The sequence below is a fragment of the Bufo bufo genome, chromosome 6 (genome assembly GCF_905171765.1).
Source record: "Bufo bufo chromosome 6, aBufBuf1.1, whole genome shotgun sequence".
Classification (NCBI taxonomy): Eukaryota; Metazoa; Chordata; class Amphibia; order Anura; family Bufonidae; genus Bufo; species Bufo bufo.
In genome coordinates this window covers 214,712-235,704 of record NC_053394.1, presented here as the reverse complement: position 1 = coordinate 235,704, position 20,993 = coordinate 214,712, and the positions used below count along the sequence as shown (strand labels likewise).

Here is a 20,993-nt window from a genome sequence, read left to right as displayed (position 1 = left end):
AAAGCCACATTTTTGTAAGCATTCTGTATTCAGAATGCTATTATTTTCCCTTATAACCATGTTATAAGGGAAAATATTAAAATATACAGAACACCTAACCCAAACCCGAACTTTAGTGAAAAAGTTTGGGTTCGGGTACCACAGTCAGTTTTTTATTACGCACGTGCAAAACGCATTGCACCCGCGAGATAAAAACGGAACATCGGAACACAATCGCAGTCAAAACTGACTGCAATTGCGTACCTACTCGCACGATTTTCCCTGATCGCAGACACGCTTGTCTGCAAGGTGCCTTAGATTGCACACAGGTGACATCATTTCACTAATTATGTGACTTCTGAAGGTAATCGGTTGCACCAGAGCTTTTTATGGGCTTCCTAACAAAGGGGGTGAATACATACGCACAGGACAATTTTCTGTTTTCCATTTCTAAACAATAGTTTTATTTATATATTTTCTCATTTCTCTTCACCGACTTAGACCATTGTGTTCTGCTCCATCACATAAAATTCAGGTTAACAAAACATTGAACTTAAGGCTGTAATGTAACAAAACACGAAAAATGTCAAGGGGGGGGGGGGTGAATACTTTCGCAAGGCACTGTATGCGGTCGGCTCGGCTTTTCAGCGAGGACGAGCTTCTAGGGGACAGTCATCAGCTACTGCCCAGCAAAGATATGGAAGAGAGATCGGCTGCTTCCTCCGGTAGGCATGCAGACAGTGTGGATGATTACCATGTAACTGATCGCACGTGGGAGCAGCGTTAAGAGGGGACTTCATCATCATCACCAGGGGAGAGGGTGGCAGCGGCTGAGCCAGCAGGGTGGTACTGTGGCCGCGAGTCAGCAGTGGGAGGTCAAATGTGTCTGCCCGGAAAGAACTAGCGGTGCACAGGTTCACGCAGGCAGTGGCAGCAGGGAGTGGTGGGGGAAAATGCCATACTCGCCAGTGTGGGAGTTTTTCATTAAGCCACCAGAGGACGTCAGTATGACCATTTGTAGAATCTGTGGGCAGAAGGTGAAGCGTGGCCAGGGTGCCAATGTTAGAACCACAGCCAGAGTCACCATAAAGTGGCCTGGGAAAACAGTGGCGCTAAAGTAGTTGTACAGTCTGACGCAGCAACTGCTGCATCACCCAGTGGCCCGCACCCCTTCTCCAGCAGTCAAGGCTTCACCACCTCAACAGAAGGGGGCTGGGTTTCCTTCCCATGATCTACTGGTCCTGATGCTCCTGCTCCTCCTCGTCACTCGTTTCGCAATCGATCACAGAGGCGACTGCAAAAAGAAGACAGTATGCGTGAACCCACCCAACGGCGCAGAAACTGAACATGCTTGTGGCCAAGTTGCTGGTACTACAATCCTTCCCTTTGCATATGGTGGACTCTGCACCTTTCAGAGAACTGATGGCTTGTGGTGAGCCAAGGTGGAGTCCTAAGCAGTCATTACTTCCCCAAAATGGCTGTACCAGCCCTGCACACGTATGCTGAACAGATGGTGGGCCAGCCTGAGTCTGCTAAAGTTCACGGGAGCGCCGACGTGTGGATCTGTAACTATGGTCAAGGACCATATATGTCCTTTACGGCCCACTGGGTAAATGTGGTTCCTGCCCAGCCACACCAGCAACTTGGCCAAGTGACGGCACTGCCACCTCCGCGTTCTCAAGCTGCAAGTCCTGCGTCAATGTCCTCTTCTGCCTTCTCATCCTCCACCTTGTCCTCCACTGCAGGCACAATTCGGAGTGCTCCTCCAGCATACCACCTATGCAGAGCACTGCGGTGTCATGCTCTTCTGCACTTGGTTTGCCTGGGCGAACGTAGTCGCACCGGGGAGGAACTGCTCCGCATCCTTCAAGAGGAAATCGAATCCTGGCTCTCTCTGCGCCAAGTGAAAATTGGAACCATGGTCACCGACAACAGGAAGAACATAGTGTCTGCGCTGCATCAAGGACGGCTGACCCATGCGCTCTGCATGGCGCAGGTCTTTTATCTGGTTGTAAGGTGGTTCTTCCACTCAACTGCAAGACATCCTGAAAATGGCCAGGAAACTGTGCATGCACTTCAGCAACTCTTGCACTGCAAAACATGCTCTCCTTGAGCCACAAAGGCAAAATATCATTCCCCAACATCTCCTGATATGACGTTTCCACCCATTGGAACTCCACCCTCCACATGGTGGATCAACTATATGAGCAGAGGAAGGCCCTAAACGATTTCTTGATGATGCAGGCGGACAGGAGCACTCTCCTGTGTAACTTTAACGTTTGCTTAGACCCTTTGAGGAGGCCACTTTGTCAGTCACCAGGACTACGGGATGAAGGTCATTCCACTCCCTCACGTCCTGGAGCAGATGCGGATAAATCTGGCTGGCCTGGCGACAGGAGACGTGGTGCCTACATGTCACAGCCACCTGAGCCCTGTGGGGGCTGAACTGGAGGAGGAGGACATTCACACACAAGCAATATATACATAAATGGGCGGTTTATCTGCACAGGTGACCGGAGAGGAAGACCAGGCATATAACCGTGGCAGTATGCAGTGGAGATGGAGGCAGGAATCCCTTGGGTAGATGGCCAGATGCATGCTCAATTGCTTGTGTAGTGACATCCGAATTATCACCATTCGGGAGAGGGATGCCCTCCTCGGCTCTCCACCATGTTAGACCCTCACCATGTCAGACGCTCCAAAATGGGAAGCTGAGACAGAGGATAAACTCAACTACTATCAAGACATCCTATGTAGTCAGTTGGCACTGCCTGTGTGTGCAATCGCTCATCCTCGTGAAGGTCTGACCAGGGGGCCCTCAGCGCTCATGCTCCACTGCTGGAGGGGTACGGGGGGCACGAGCAGCACCAGCGCCATCAGCAGTAACCCTAACGCAAAAAAAGCTCCCCTTTCCCCACGCTGAATATCCTGTGCGCAGATGAAAACATCTGGGGCGGGGGGCTTTTGGCAGGCAGGGACGAGCCTCCCTAGAGTCACCCGCGATGCTAGGGAGGCTTGTCTCCATCTGCCATTGGCTGTTCCCCCTCCTTCCCGGCACCAGATGTTTTAATCTGCACACTGGGAGAAGCAGTGGTGGTGCGGGGACCAGGGGTGCAGGGAGTGGGGACCCGGGTAAGTATATTCAGCGTGGGGGGGCTTTCTTAGGATCCCTTTAAGTCTGGGGTCTCTAATGAGCACTTTTCTTCACCCATCTACTGAAGAAAGCACCCAGCAGCAGCAGTAAGACATGGAGCAGAACGTGAATCAGTAGGTGGTGGCCTACTAGTGTGGGGTGGCAGGGTGCAGTCCAAGACCCCTTGGACTACTGGGCAGCCAAACACTATTTGTGGCTGCAACTGCCAGAGTTTGCCCAGGACAAGCTTTCCTGCCCAGCCAGTAGTGTGGCATCAGAGCGGGTGTTTAGTGCGGCGGGGGGGCATAGTTACCCCAAGGAGAACTCGCCTTTCCACCCAAAATGTTGATAGACTGGCTGCCAGAGGATGAATCAGGCATGGATCAGCCAGGATTTCCACTCTGTGACCGGGCCACTAGTCTCCCCGTTTGGCCTCGTTGAGATCACCATGTATTTTACCCTTCTTCTGATCTGTCTGAAGGACAGAATGAGAAACCACGGATCCTCTCTATGTAGCAGCTGTACGGCCGGCATCAGGATTGGCTCATGATTTGGAAGACAAAAGCAGGAGAGGATCCAAAACCCAGAAGACATGTAAATATTCCATTCACGTGTCATCTCTGTTTTGGATCCACTTTATTTTTTTTGGGACTTAGCAATACTGATGAAGTACTGACCAAATGCTGACCGAGTGAAGGCGGACGCTCCACAGACAGGGTTGTTCTTACGACGGATGAGAAGGGCAAATAATCAGTGACGTCACCACAAACTTACAGCTGACCCCTCTACTCTGTCAGGGGGGCACCATTTGTATAAGGTTCTGTAGACATCTATATATAAAGACGCTCTTTCACGCTATAGTAGGATCTTGGGGCTCTGCACGTTCTTTATACCTGGCGCTAACATCGACCTGGAAGGCTGGAGTTATTTGGTCAGTGTTGGCCCCGTGACGGCCCCAATAAGTGCAGTGTGCAGTGATTGTAAGAGCGACGCCTGTCATCTGCATGTCATACGGACTCACAGTATTATTACACTGCCACAGCAGACTCCCTAAGTGTGTTACTGCAAGGCACAGTGCTCTACACCGCCATACAGGCACAGTGCTCTACACCGCCATACAGGCACAGTGCTCTACACCGCCATACAGGCACAGTGTTCTACACCGCCATACAGGCACAGTGTTCTACACCGCCATACAGGCACAGTGTTCTACACCGCCATACAGGCACAGTGTTCTACACCGCCATACAGGCACAGTGTTCTACACCGCCATACAGGCACAGTGTTCTACACCGCCATACAGGCACAGTGTTCTACACCGCCATACAGGCACAGTGTTCTACACCGCCATACAGGCACAGTGTTCTACACCGCCATACAGGCACAGTGTTCTACAACCGCCATACAGGCACAGTGTTCTACACCGCCATACAGGCACAGTGTTCTACACCGCCATACAGGCACAGTGTTCTACACCGCCATACAGGCACAGTGTTCTACACCGCCATACAGGCACAGTGTTCTACACCGCCATACAGGCACAGTGTTCTACACCGCCATACAGGCACAGTGTTCTACACCGCCATACAGGCACAGTGTTCTACACCGCCATACAGGCACAGTGTTCTACACCGCCATACAGGCACAGTGTTCTACACCGCCATACAGGCACAGTGTTCTACACCGCCATACAGGCACAGTGTTCTACAACCGCCATACAGGCACAGTGTTCTACACCGCCATACAGGCACAGTGTTCTACACCGCCATACAGGCACAGTGTTCTACACCGCCATACAGGCACAGTGTTCTACACCGCCATACAGGCACAGTGTTCTACACCGCCATACAGGCACAGTGTTCTACACCGCCATACAGGCACAGTGTTCTACACCGCCATACAGGCACAGTGTTCTACACCGCCATACAGGCACAGTGTTCTACACCGCCATACAGGCACAGTGTTCTACACCGCCATACAGGCACAGTGTTCTACACCGCCATACAGGCACAGTGTTCTACACCGCCATACAGGCACAGTGTTCTACACCGCCATACAGGCACAGTGTTCTACAACCGCCATACAGGCACAGTGTTCTACACCGCCATACAGGCACAGTGTTCTACACCGCATACAGGCACAGTGTTCTACACCGCCATACAGGCACAGTGTTCTACACCGCCATACAGGCACAGTGTTCTACACCGCCATACAGGCACAGTGTTCTACACCGCCATACAGGCACAGTGTTCTACAACCGCCATACAGGCACAGTGTTCTACACCGCCATACAGGCACAGTGTTCTACACCGCCATACAGGCACAGTGTTCTACACCGCCATACAGGCACAGTGTTCTACACCGCCATACAGGCACAGTGTTCTACACCGCCATACAGGCACAGTGTTCTACACCGCCATACAGGCACAGTGTTCTACACCGCCATACAGGCACAGTGTTAAACACCGCCATACAGGCACAGTGTTCTACACCGCCATACAGGCACAGTGTTCTACACCGCCATACAGGCACAGTGTTCTACACCGCCATACAGGCACAGTGTTCTACACCGCCATACAGGCACAGTGCTCTACACCGCTATACAGGCACAGTGCTCTACACCGATATACATGATCTCTGCAACCAGGAAATAACTGATTTTAATGCGATTCGTCATGAACAGATTCGGATTGAATCTAATTTTTTTGTCCGAATTAAATTTTTGAAAACTTCGCTCATCTCTAGTCTTGTATCTTTAACTGCTGAGGACCATACTCATATACCAATTTTTCAAGAGACCCATTTTCAGCTTGGTAAGAACCCTACATTTCTTAATCAAATTTTTCACAAGAGTTCCATTCTTGCCAACTCCGCAACCCAAGGTGTAATTTGCACCTTCACCCCGTCTTCCAAGTGTTGTTGATCATGAAGGCACATTTTTGAATGACTGGTATCTCTGCTTCCAATACCAACCAGGTACCATGGCCTATAGACCCGTTACAAAGACATGCAGCTATGGATCCATCTATTCTCATCCATCTTCCCCTAATTTCTAAACCTACTATACACAACATTACGGTTCCAGATAACGCTCCAGTGACCGTCTCTTTTACGTGGCATCTTAATGAAACCTTGCTGAACGAAGAATCACATAATTGATGAATGGAGTAACAAGTTTAGGGGCACACCAAATAATATACGGAGTGCAGGGGGCGGTGAAAACAAGCATGAGACAATGAAACCTAACCCAAGAGAGGGTCATAAGAACCACCCCATAAATGCACATCCGACAATAAGTCAGTATCAAAAATATGTATAAAGTTTATTAGACACATTAAGAAATTGTATACAATTAGAACAAAGTGCGGTATGCAGTCAGTATTCTGTAACCAGTACATACAGGTCCACTGGGTTGCCCCACCATAGACACATACAATAAAAACCAGCATATAAGAGTATCAATGTGGAGCATGAAGAAAATGTAACACAAGGTGAGACCTCTGAAAATACAGACCTGGATAGGGTCACAATGAAAGCGCCAAACCTACACTGCCTGCAGATTACATGGTGACAGGTTCTCTATATATATATATAATCTGCTCAGCTCCTCCTGCTCTATAACACACTGCCTGCTGATTACATGGGGACAGGTTCTCTTTATATATAATCTGCTCAGCTCCTCCTGCTCTATAACACACTGCCTGCTGATTACATGGGGACAGGTTCTCTGTATATATAATCTGCTCAGCTCCTCCTGCTCTATAACACGCTGCCTGCTGATTACATGGTGACAGGTCCTCTTTATATATAATCTGCTCAGCTCCTTCTGCTCTATAGCACGCTGCCTGCAGATTACATGGTGACAGGTTCTCTTTATATATAATCTGCTCAGCTCCTCCTGCTCTATAACACACTGCCTGCAGATTACATGGTGACAGGTTCTTTATATATAATCTGCTCAGCTCCTCCTGCTCTATAACACACTGCCTGCAGATTACATGGTGACAGGTTCTCTTTCTATATAATCTGCTCAGCTCCTCCTGCTCTATAACACACTGCCTGCAGATTACACGGTGACAGGTTCTCTATATATAATCTGCTCAGCTCCTCCTGCTCTATAACACGCTGCCTGCAGATTACATGGTGACCGGTTCTCTGTATATATAATCTGCTCAGCTCCTCCTGCTCTATAACACGCTGCCTGCAGATTACATGGGGACAGGTTCTCTGTATATATAATCTGCTCAGCTCCTCCTGCTCTATAACACACTGCCTGCAGATTACATGGTGACAGGTTCTCTGTATATATAATCTGCTCAGCTCCTCCTGCTCTATAACACGGTGACAGGTTCTCTGTATATATAATCTGCTCAGCTCCTCCTGCTCTATAACACGCTGCCTGCAGATTACACGGTGACAGGTTCTCTGTATATATAATCTGCTCAGCTCCTCCTGCTCTATAACACGCTGCCTGCAGAGTACACGGTGACAGGTTCTCTGTATATATAATCTGCTCAGCTCCTTCTGCTCTATAACACACTGCCTGCAGATTACACGGTGACAGGTTCTCTATATATAATCTGCTCAGCTCCTCCTGCTCTATAACACGCTGCCTGCAGATAACACGGTGACAGGTCCTCTTTATATATAATCTGCTCAGCTCCTCCTGCTCTATAAACACGCTGCCTGCAGATTACATGGTGACAGGTTGTCTTTATATATAATCTGCTCAGCTCCTCCTGCTCTATAACACGCTGCCTGCAGATTACATGGTGACAGGTTCTCTTTATATATAATCTGCTCAGCTCCTCCTGCTCTATAACACACTGCCTGCAGATAACACGGTGACAGGTCCTCTTTATATATAATCTGCTCAGCTCCTCCTGCTCTATAACACACTGCCTGCAGATTACATGGTGACAGGTCCTCTTTATATATAATCTGCTCATCTCCTCCTGCTCTATAACACGCTGCCTGCAGATTACATGGTGACGGGTTCTCTGTATATATATTCTGCTCAGCTCCTCCTGCTCTATAACACGCTGCCTGCAGATTACATGGGGAGAGATTCTCTTTATATATAATCTGCTCAGCTCCTCCTGCTCTATAACACGCTGCCTGCAGATTACATGGTGACAGGTTCTCTTTATATATAATCTGCTCAGCTCCTCCTGCTCTATAACACACTGCCTGCAGATTACATGGTGACAGGTTCTCTATATATAATCTGCTCAGCTCCTCCTGCTCTATTACACGCTGCCTGCAGATTACATGGTGACAGGTTCTCTGTATATATAATCTGCTCAGCTCCTCCTGCTCTATAACACGCTGCCTGCAGATTACATGGGGACAGATTCTCTTTATATATAATCTGCTCAGCTCCTCCTGCTCTATAACACACTGCCTGCAGATTACATGGTGACCGGTTCTCTGTATATATAATCTGCTCAGCTCCTCCTGCTCTATAACACACTGCCTGCAGATTACATGGGGACAGATTCTCTTTATATATAATCTGCTCAGCTCCTCCTGCTCTATAACACGCTGCCTGCAGATTACATGGTGACAGGTTCTCTGTATATATAATCTGCTCAGCTCCTCCTGCTCTATAACACGCTGCCTGCTGATTACACGGTGACCGGTTCTCTTTATATATAATCTGCTCAGCTCCTCCTGCTCTATAACACGCTGCCTGCAGATTACACGGTGACAGGTTCTCTTTATATATAATCTGCTCAGCTCCTCCTGCTCTATAACACACTGCCTGCAGATTACATGGTGACAGGTTCTCTTTATATATAATCTGCTCAGCTCCTCCTGCTCTATAACACACTGCCTGCAGATTACATGGTGACAGGTTCTCTGTATATATAATCTGCTCAGCTCCTCCTGCTCTATAACACGCTGCCTGCAGATTACATGGTGACAGGTTCTCTTTATATATAATCTGCTCAGCTCCTCCTGCTCTATAACACACTGCCTGCAGATTACATGGTGACAGGTTCTCTCTATATATAATCTGCTCAGCTCCTCCTGCTCTATAACACACCGGTCAGGCCAAGGTACAGGACGTTGCGCCCCAGCGCCATTACTTTTTCAGACTCTTCTCCCGTCTTCTGAATATTATAACATGTCCTTGTGGCTATAGTTGAAGGGCATCTATCAGCAGTTCTGTCCCTCTGCCACATGTGCTCCTGGCCCCATGCTCATCTGTGCCGCATTACTGAGAATTGATTTAATATATGCAAATGAGCCTCTAGGATCAACAGGGGCGTTACCGTTACACATGGCGTCTAAACGAGATCATGCCGGGCCCTGACCTTTCTAATGTCTCGCGCTGCGCTTCAGTATCCAGCACAGGCGCAGAGCGAGACTTTACACATACAGGAAAAAGGCTTGCAGAATGGGGGAGACCTGCTAGCGAGCCGCCTCCTGTACTGCGCCAGCGGTGGACACTGAGGCTCACAGTGCAGCGCGAGGATCAGAGCCAGGTGTGAAGACATTTACGCTGCTGGGCCCGGTTCCTGAAAGTGGAAAGGGCACGACAGCAGCAGAGACAGCAGACCCTCTAGGTGTAACAGTAAAGCCCCCATTGCTCCTAGAAGCTCAGCAATGTGGACACATGTGAACACGGGACCAACACAGAAACCTTCAGCTGCCAGGAGCACGTGTAACAGGTCATCTGGTGAAACAGGGACAGAACTGCTGACAGACGCTCTTTACAGCTATGATTCCATTATACTGGAGGCAAACGTTCGCGCCCCTCAGGGTCAGACTGGCCATAGACCCTACAGGAAATTTTCCCGGTGGGTTGATGTCCATAGGGCCACCAGAACCCTCCTGCCGATGTGGCGTCCCCTCAGCGGCAGTGATGACCTGCCGATGTGGCGTCCCCTCCAGCGGCAGTGATGACCTGCCGATGTGGCGTCCCCTCCAGCGGCAGTGATGACCTGCCGATGCGGCGTCCCCTCCAGCGGCAGTGATGACCTGCCTCACAAGCAGGAGCGGACTGGCCTTAGACCCTACTGGGAAATGTCCTGGTGGGCCGATGTCCATATGAGTAGAGCTATCTAGCAGCCTTGGTTGGCTTTTTCCTCTCCTCTTCCTTACGGGGGATCAGAGGCAGAGTTTAGTTGGAGCCGATAGAGACGGTAAAGACCACGTGGAAGTCGTACAGATTTGCTCAATAGAAACAAACATTAACCCTTTCAGCCCAAGAGGTAGAGACGGCGCCAGTAGAAGGTGCTCTCAGGAGACCACCCAGAAGAGGTGCAAGTCAGAGAAATAAGGGTCCTAATCCATCTGGCTGGTGACCTCTGAGGCCACAATAAGCGCAGAGGACCTTCCTCAATACTTGGTTACCCCCAGGTATAAGGCGTCTCCGGACATCCAGACGGTGGCAAGGTATGTTCCTTCTGATCCCTGGGCCTATCAAAAGTGCTTGTAATCCAAGCCAAGACCACCCAGACAGGATCATAGGGAACCCAAAGGCTAACAAGAAGTCCGAACTAAAAGAATAATAAATAAATATTGGATCAATAAACATAGAAATGTTAATACTAGACACCGTACCTGTACGCCCGGTGTATTTCCGGTGATCGGAACTGGGTGCCTGCTGAAATCAATCAGCAGGCACCCTGGGTCAATGACCCCCCCCCCCCACCCATCGGCGATCGCTGTGGATTAACCCACTCTTTGCCACTACCGGGGGTTTGTGTTCGAGGGAGCCCATCGAGTCCCCGCGTTGCTGTGGCGGGGACTCAATGTCTCAGAAGGCAGCCCGATGCCATGCAAAGGCTGCCCAATCAATGCCTTGGACGGCATCGGGAACTGCCTTCTACGAGTGCTGAGAGATACGGCATCGGGAACTGCCTTCTACGAGTGCTGAGAGATCCAGCCTCGGGCCCGGTCTCCTGGGCAACCTGTCCAGCCTCGGGCCCGGTCTCCTGGGCAACCTGTCCAGCCTCGGGCCCGGTCTCCTGGGCAACCTGTCCAGCCTCGGGCCCGGTCTCCTGGCAACCTGTCCAGCCTCCGGGCCCGGTCTCCTGGGCAACCTGGTCCAGCATCGGGCCCGGTCTCCTGGGCAACCTGTCCAGCCTCGGGCCCGGTCTCCTGGGCATACCTGTCCAGCCTCGGGCCCGGTCTCCTGGGCAACCTGTCCAGCCTCGGGCCCGGGTCTCCTGGGCAACCTGTCCAGGCCCCCCCCTCGGGCCCGGTCTCCTTTGGCAACCTGTCCCAGCCCTCGGGCCCGGTCCTCCTGGGCAAACCTGTCCAGTCCTCGGGCCGGTCTCCTGGGCAACCTGTCAGCCTCGGCCCTGTCTCCTGGGCAACCTGTCAGCCTCGGGCCCGGTATCCTGGGCAACCTGTCCAGCCTCGGGGCCCGGTCTCCTGGCAACCTGTCCAGCCTCGGCCCGGTCTCCTGGGCAACCTGTCAGCCTCGGGCCCGGTCTCCTGGGCAACCTGTCCAGCCTCGGCCCGGTCTCCTGGGCAACCTGTCCAGCCTCGGGCCCGGTCTCCTGGGCAACCTGTCCAGCCTCGGGCCCGGTCTCCTGGCCACCTGTCCAGCCTCGGGCCCGGTCTCCTGGGCAACCTGTCCAGCCTCGGGCCCGGTCTCCTGGGCAACCTGTCCAGCCTCGGGCCCGGTCTCCTGGGCAACCTGTCCAGCCTCGGGCCCGGTCTCCTGGGCAACCTGTCCAGCCTCGGGCCCGGTCTCCTGGGCAACCTGTCCAGCCTCGGGCCCGTCTCCTAGGCAACCTGTCCAGCCTCCGGCCCGGTCTCCTGGGCAACCTGTTTGTGAATTACTCACTGTAGTACACAAACAGGCAATGCAATACAATACAAAATGTATTGTAATGCATTGCAGAGGGGATCAGACCCCCAAAAGTGAACATCAGAAATAAAGTAAAGTAAAAAAAAAAAGGTGTTTAATAAAATTAATAAAGTTAAAAAAAACAAAAAAAAACACCCCCCCCTTTCCCCTTACTTTATAATAAACTGAAAACAAAAAACAAAACACACATTAGATATTGCCGCGCCCGTGATGACCGGCTCTATAAATATATATCACATGATCCACCCTGTCCGATAAATACCATAAACAATAAATTTAAAAAAAGCAATTTTTGTCACCTTACATCATAAAAAGTGCAACACCAAGTGATCAAAAAGGTGTATGCCCCCCAAATTAGTACCAATCTAACAGTCACCTCATCCTACAAAACATGAGCCCCTATCTAAGCCAATTGCCCAAAAAAAAACAAAAAAAAACAAAAAACAAAAAAAACACTATGGCTCAGAATATGAAGACACAAACATTTTTTTGTTTCAAAAATGCTGGTATTGTGTAAATAAAAAAAAAAAACAAAAAAAAAAAACATACATATTAGGTATCGCCGCATCCGTAAGAACCTGCTCTACAAAAATATCACATGACCTAACCCCTCAGGTAAATACCGTAAAAAAAAAAGCAATTTTTGGTCACCTTACATCAAAAAAAGTGTAATAGCAAGCGATCAAAAAGTTATACACACCCCAAAATAGTGCCAATCAAACCATCATCTCATCCCCAAAAAAAGAGCCCCTACACAAGACAGTCGCCCAGAAAATAAATAAAACTATGGTTTTCAGAATGTGGAGACACTAAAGAAAAATTATTATATATATGTTTTTTAAATGGTTTGTTATGTAAAACTGAAACAAATATCCCCAAAAAGTAGTCCTATTTGGTTTCGCCGCGTCCGTGACAACCTGGTCTATAAAAATATCACATGATCTAACCTGTCAGATGAATGTTGTAAATAACAAAAAATAAAAAACTGTGCCAAAACAGCTATTTCTTGTTACCTTGCCTCACAAAAAGTGTAATATAGAGCAACCAAAAATCATATGTACCCTAAACTAGTACCAACAATACAGCCACCCTATCCCGTAGTTTCCAAAATGGGGTCACTTTTTTGGAGTTTCTACTCTAGGGGTGCATCAGGGGGGCTTCAAATGGGACATGGTGTCAAAAAACCAGTCCAGCAAAATCTGCCTTCCAAAATCCGTAAGGCGTTCCTTTCCTTCTGCGCCCTGCCGTGTGCCCGTACAGCGGTTTACGACCACATATGGGGTGTTTCTGTAAACTACAGAATCAGGGCCATAAATATTGAGTTTTGTTTGGCTGTTAAGTGTTAACCCTTGCTTTGTAGCTGGAAAAATGGATTCAAATGGAAAATCTGCCAAAAAAAAGGGAAATTTAATCTCTCTTTTCTATTAATTCTTAAGGAACACCTAAAGGGTTAATAAAGTTTGTAAAATCAGTTTTGAATACCTTGAGGGTGTAGTTTGTAAAATGGGCACATTTTTGGGTGGTTTCTATTATGTAAGCCTCGCAAAGTGACTTCAGACCTGAACTGGTCCCTAAAAAAGTGGGTTTTTGAAAATTTCAAGATTTGCTTCTAAACTTCTAAGCCTTGTAACATCCCCAAATTGATCCAAACATGAAGTAGACATATGGGGAATGTAAAATAACTATTTTGGGAGGTATTACTATGTATTATAGAAGTAGAGAAATTGAAATTTGGAAATTTGCTAATTTTTTCAAACTTTTTGTAAACTTGGTATTCAGTACAATATGTGACGAAAAAACAATCTCAGAACGGCCTGGATAAGTCAAAGCGTTTTAAAGTTATCAGTACATAACGTGACACTGGGCAGATTTGCAAAAAATGGCCTGGTCCTTAAGGTGAAATATGGCCGTGTCCTTAAGGGGTTAAAGAGGTTGTCCGGGTTCAGAGTTGAACCCAGACATTGCTCCATTTTCACCCAGCCAGCCCCCCCTGAAGCTCATATGGGTTTCTCATCAAGTGTTTATCAAAATAACAGATTTAACGAAACATCTTAGAGAAGAACTTATCTTGACAACGAATGATCAGAACTGAAGACGACTGCTGAGCACCGATTCCTTGATCCAAGATCCACTGGAGGCCCTTTGTTACATTACCAGAAGAGCTTTAGACATCAAAATCTCCAAATTTCCTTGCAATCTGGCATTCATGATGGAACCCAACCGTGGCATCCATCCCCTGGAGGAGGTCCAAAGAGCCCCCTGGAACCTTCAGACCCCCTAGGGTCCCCACCGCCGGAACTACCGCACGAACGACCCCGCCGACCCTTTAGGGCCTCCCTGGGAAGTTCTAGATCAGCAGCAAGTATTTATACGGTTTTGCTGGTGAACCATAACTCCTGTATGCCATCCAGACTAAATGTTCCAGCCCATCTTCTTACTCCCAACCAGGAGCCATATGGGCTTTGCTGGTAAGCCATACATCCTGTAGGCCATCCCAGCAATATGGTCCAGCCCATCTTCTCACTCCCCACTAAGAGCATTATAGGCCTTTGTTGGAGTGCTATGCTTATTGTAGACAATCAGACATAGCCACAGAGCTAGTTCACCCTGCCTGCATTGCCACCAAGGTAGACCGCCACAGAGACCAGGCGGAACCTCAAGCACAGCTGGTCACATAGACATCCACTCAGAGTCGAGAACAGTCTTCTAGACCCTGCTGCATGAGCTGTCAGCCATCAAGACACGGCAACAGGAGACAACAGCCCCATAGACCCGGCGGCAGAAACTGTCAGCCATGCAGACCCGGCGGCAGACACAACTGCACTAGATAAGTCCAGCAGCAGACCGCTACGATGCGAGGCTGCAGGAGCAGTCATCCCAGCAGGCATAAACACAGAAGCAATCCGCTCCATAGGCACATGAGGCCATCCAGGCATATACTAAAAGGCAGTCAGCCGACCAGGCGTTCAATAAAACAGGTATAAAAGCAAGACATTCAGCCAACCAGGCCCCGAGGCAGCCAACCGGGCCCCGAGGCAGCCAACCAGATTCATACCAATCACATAACACAAATATTCGCTGTAAAACCTACGTTCCATCCATCATAAGGTATTCCTTGTTTCACAGCCATGGAGGCTGCATGCTCCAGGCTCCTCTGTCCAGAGGACAGGAAACCGCACCTTGAAGACATGTTCTCCTCATGAATCCGGGCCGCATGCGGTTGAACGCAACCACCCCCTCCTGGGGCTGCTTCCCATTCAACTCCAGAATCGCGTGGCCTCACTCCCCTGGAGGAGCACACGCACCTGCCGCAAGAGCCACGTGGAAGCACCGGACAACCACCGGCTCCTAGGGTCCTGCCAGCCCATCCTCTGGCCGATAGACTCCAGCAGGTATGTTACCAACTAGCCCTCCAGAAGATATCTGGGACTTCCAGACTAGCTGTAGTGACCTGAAAAACAAACTGCAGGTCTCTCACTCCAGGGACAGGAAACCACTGAGGTGGGAGAGAGGCTCCGCCTTTTTATTCTGCAGGTTTCCTATTCCTGGGGGCGGATCCTCTCTCTGTGGTGCTGTTGTGGGGGAAGGGAAGTTCTCAGGAAGTGTATCTGTAAGAGCCGATGTGGGATCTGAAGGTCATGTCTGAATGTAGGCTTCCATTCAGATCAGCAGATCCGGTTTACGCACTGCACTAATATATTCCGGCATACACGGTCAAGTTCTCATCAGAGGGTTAGCCCCTAACATAAGACCTCAGCACACAGAACAGGGGTCCGCAGGGAGGGAAACAAGACACAGGGGTCCGCAGGGAGAGAAACAAGACACAGGGGTCCGCAGGGAGAGAAACAAGACACAGGGGTCCGCAGGGAGAGAAACAAGACACAGGGGTCCGCAGGGAGAGAAACAAGACACAGGGGTCCGCAGGGAGAGAAACAAGACACAGGGGTCCGCAGGGAGGGAAACAAGACACAGGGGTCCGCAGGGAGGGAAACAAGACACAGGGGTCCGCAGGGAGGGAAACAAGACACAGGGGTCCGCAGGGAGAGAAACAAGACACAGGGGTCCGCAGGGAGGGAAACAAGACACAGGGGTCCGCAGGGAGGGAAACAAGACACAGGGGTCCGCAGGGAGGGAAACAAGACACAGGGGTCCGCAGGGAGGGAAACAAGACACAGGGGTCCGCAGGGAGGGAAACAAGACACAGGGGTCCGCAGGGAGGGAAACAAGACACAGGGGTCCGCAGGGAGGGAAACAAGACACAGGGGTCCGCAGGGAGGGAAACAAGACACAGGGGTCCGCAGGGAGGGAAACAAGACACAGGGGTCCAGAGGAAGAGAAACAAGACACAGGGGTCCAGAGGAAGAGAAACAAGACACAGGTGTCACGGATGCGGTGTGGGTGGGAAACTCCACACCAAGTAGAGGAGGAAAGGGGATAGGAACTAGGCCTGGAAACTAGGGTCACCTCCTAGAACAACCCTAATCCAAGTCCTGACTAACTATCAGTATGAACTGACCTCGATGGTAGGAAAGTTCATACACAGGAACCTAGAGCCCCAACACACCCTGTAGGGCCCTGGTTTAGTGACAGGACTTGAGACAACCTATTCCTCCACCTGAAGGATGAACAGGAGTCTCCCTCAGGCCAAGATACAAAAGACAGGGAAATACAACAAACAAAATACAAATAGGGAAGACAACAACTTCACGTGGAGCAAAGGCAGCGCCAGGAGCTCAGAGATCCACCAACCAGCAGGCCCGAGTCCAGAAACTGACGCTATAAACTGCACCCCCAGAAGGGGTAAGCAGTAATAAATAGGGGAAGATAAATGACCAAACCAACACCTGCCAGAGGTCATTACCGAAACACAGACACAAATGATTCACAAGGAACCATTCAGATTAACCCACGTATTGCCAGTCTCTCTGATCTCTTGGCACCGGTCACGGGAGTGTCCGTGACAACAGGGGTCCACAGGGAGAGAAAAGAGACAGAGGAGTCCACGGTCATCTCGTGTCGGCGGTCATCTCGTGCATATATGATTGAGGTGGAAGGATTAACATAATTTAGAAGGCTAAAAAAAAAAAAAATCTGTCCATCCAGTTCAACCTGTAAGTTGATCCAGAGGAAGGCAAAAAAAACACAACATGCAAGGTAGAAGCCAATTTTCCTCACTTTGGGGAAAAAAATTCCTTCCCGACTCCAATCAGGCATCAGAATAACTCCCTGGATCAACGACCCCTCTCTAGTAGCTATAGCCTGTAATATTATTACACTCCAGAAATACATCCAGGCCCCTCTTGAATTCCTTTATTGTACTCACCATCACCACCTCCTCAGGCAGAGAGTTCATAGTCTCACTGCTCTTACCGTAAAGAGTCCATAATCTCACTGCTCTTACAGTATAGAGTCCATAGTCTCACTGCTCTTACAGTAAAGAGTCCATAGTCTCACTGCTCTTACAGTAAAGAGTCCATAGTCTCACTGCTCTTACAGTATAGAGTCCATAGTCTCACTGCTCTTACAGTATAGAGTCCATAGTCTCACTGCTCTAACAGTAAAGAGTCCATAGTCTCACTGCTCTTACAGTATAGAGTCCATAGTCTCACTGCTCTTACAGTACAGAGTCCATAGTCTCACTGCTCTTACAGTAAAGAGTCCATAGTCTCACTGCTCTTACAGTAAAGAGTCCATAGTCTCACTGCTCTTACAGTATAGAGTCCATAGTCTCACTGCTCTTACAGTAAAGAGTCCATAGTCTCACTGCTCTTACAGTAAAGAGTCCATAGTCTCACTGCTCTTACAGTATAGAGTCCATAGTCTCACCGCTCTTACAGTAAAGAGTCCATAGTCTCACTGCTCTTACCGTAAAGAGTCCATAGTCTCACTGCTCTTACAGTAAAGAGTCCATAATCTCACTGCTCTTACAGTATAGAGTCCATAGTCTCACTGCTCTTACAGTATAGAGTCCATAGTCTCACTGCTCTTACAGTAAAGAGTCCATAGTCTCACTGCTCTTACAGTATAGAGTCCATAGTCTCACTGCTCTTACAGTAAAGAGTCCATAGTCTCACTGCTCTTACAGTATAGAGTCCATAGTCTCACCGCTCTTACAGTAAAGAGTCCATAGTCTCACTGCTCTTACAGTAAAGAGTCCATAGTCTCACCGCTCTTACAGTAAAGAGTCCATAGTCTCACTGCTCTTACAGTACAGAGTCCATAGTCTCACTGCTCTTACAGTAAAGAGTCCATAGTCTCACTGCTCTTACAGTAAAGAGTCCATAGTCTCACTGCTCTTACAGTAAAGAGTCCATAGTCTCACTGCTCTTACAGTAAAGAGTCCATAATCTCACCGCTCTTACAGTAAAGAATCCATAGTCTCACCGCTCTTACAGTAAAGCATTAAGGGTTGGGGTTAACCCAAACAAGCCCCAAACAGGTGGACAGAAACCAAGCAAATCTATTTCTTCAATTTAATACCCTTCATTAAAGAAATAAAAGCAGGGATCTGGTTGTTTGCTGGGTTAAGACCCTAACCCCAGGGAGAGCTCCTGGTGCACACACCAGCATACGAGGTGTCAGTAAGAAGCCTGGTAAAAGGAGTCCCATAAAACCTGCAGAAGGGTCCCTAGTCCCTGCCCCCTAGTTCTACGCCTCAGTACCTTCACTAGGCAGGCTGGACCCATTTCTCCAGGGAGAGGAAAGTACAGGTCCAATGACTGCGAACTTCTCGAGGCCCCAGCCTCCTGTTGCTTTTCTTGATGCTCCATCTCCAGTCTCTTGCATTTCTCCTGAACATCACCTGCAACAGCAAAAAGGAAGCAACTTCAAAATGTGAGAAAGTTCTGCAGCAGCTACATCACTAGAATTAATTATAGAAGGGTCGTTACGATTAACAACTGGTGCAGTCACTGTGTACATACATTCCATCCTATATTATACTCTAGAGCTGCACTCACTATTCTGCTGGTGCAGTCACTGTCTACATACATTACTTATCCTGTACTGATCCTGAGTTACATCCTGTATTACACTCCAGAGCTGCACTCACTATTCTGCTGGTGCAGTCACTGTGTACATACATTACTTATCCTGTACTGATCCTGAGTTACATCCTGTATTATACCCCAGAGCTGCACTCACTATTCTGCTGGTGCAGTCAGTGTACATATATTACTTATCCTGTACTGATCCTGAGTTATATCCTGTATTACACTCCAGAGCTGCACTCACTATTCTGCTGGTGCAGTCACTGTGTACATACATTACTTATCCTGTACTGATCCTAAGTTACATCTAGTATTATACCCCAGAGCTGCACTCACTATTCTGCTGGTGCAGTCACTGAGTACATACATTACTTATCCTGTACTGATCCTGAGTTACATCCTGTATTATACTCCAGAGCTGCACTCACTATTCTGCTGGTGCAGTCACTGTCTACATACATTACTTATCCTGTACTGATCCGGAGTTACATCCTGTATTATACTCCAGAGCTGCACTCACTATTCTGCTGGTGCAGTCACTGTGTACAGACATTACTTATCCTGTACTGATCCTGAGTTACATCCTGTATTATACTCCAGAGCTGCACTCACTATTCTGCTGGTGCAGTCACTGTGTACATACATTACTTATCCTGTACTGATCCTGAGTTACATCCTGTATTATACTCCAGAGCTGCACTCACTATTCTGCTGGTGCAGTCACTGTGTACATACATTACTTCTCCTGTACTGATCCTCAGTTACATCCTGTATTATACTCCAGAGCTGCACTCACTATTCTGCTGGTGCAGTCACTGTGTACATACATTACTTATCCTGTATTGTACCCCAGAGCTGCACTCACTATTCTGCTGGTGCAGTCACTGTGTACATACATTACTTATCCTGTACTGACCCTGAGTTACATCCTGTATTATACTCCAGAGCTGCACTCACTATTCTGCTGGTGATTTGCGTGCTGACACTTCGCACAGTAGGTCGTGCACATTGTATACGATGCAGATTGTTTTCTCCGCAGAATATCAATGTATCTTATTTTTCCTGACCGGATTTTCTTCATTCACCAGTTGATGCGGATCGACGGCACAGATTTGCCTGCGAACACCTGCGGATTCTTCACGTGTGCATGACCCCCGGCAGAGCCGCACTCCAGCACCGTCTTCAGAAGAAGGATCAGGTATAGGAGAGACCCTTCACTGTTCGGGAAGCACCAGGAGCGGTAAGATGGGAGGACTATGTCTCCCAAGATGAAACCTCCAGCCGACGTCTGGTACATCGATGACCGGCTACAAGTCTGGACAACCACCCGACTCCCTGGATACAACTGCATCCATCCAGACCAGCAGACCGTCTACTGGAAGACTATAGGGTCAGGGCTGTCCGGCATCCAGAACACACAAAGAAGTCCATCATCTACAGCCAAGCTCTGCGGGATATCCAGAAGACGCCCGATGACAAGGACACCATCCCGAGAGATGACAAGACCCTCAGAACCTCAAGGATCACAAACAGAAGTGTCCCCCCATCCACAGCGGGACTACAGAACCACCGGCACCTTCTCATGGGCATCCCCGATGTGGTGGACACGATGCATGAAGCGTCCCAAGGACCGCATCGGAGAAACCCTGCAGAATCCCCCTCCTAGAATGACACAGGCAACAGATAACGCAGACCCTTGTCTGGACCCCAGGACCGTGGACTTAAAGGTCTCAACAACATTCCAGTCATTGAAGAAAACTACGACATCTGGATTTCCCACCACATGGACGCCCTTCAGACAGCTGGATTAACGGACGCCCTTCAGACAGCTGGATTAACGGACGCCCTTCAGACAGCTGGATTAACGGACGCCCTTCAGACAGCTGGATTAACGGACGCCCTTCAGACAGCTGGATTAACGGACGCCCTTCAGACAGCTGGATTAACGGACGCCCTTCAGACAGCTGGATTAACGGACGCCCTTCAGACAGCTGGATTAACGGACGCCCTTCAGACAGCTGGATTAACGGACCCCCTTCAGACAGCTGGATTAACGGACGCC

General features: G+C 49.1%; 1 protein-coding gene across 1 annotated transcript in view; it reads right to left on the bottom strand.

Moving 5' to 3' along the window:
* Window positions 1-20,993, bottom strand: part of LOC121004788 (minichromosome maintenance complex binding protein) — a 119,192-nt gene that overhangs the window by 70,020 nt on the left and 28,179 nt on the right. The window contains exon 7 of the mRNA XM_040437148.1: window positions 18,605-18,744. Coding sequence (XP_040293082.1) covers window positions 18,605-18,744 — 140 coding nt within the window. The remainder of the gene's footprint in view (window positions 1-18,604; window positions 18,745-20,993) is intronic.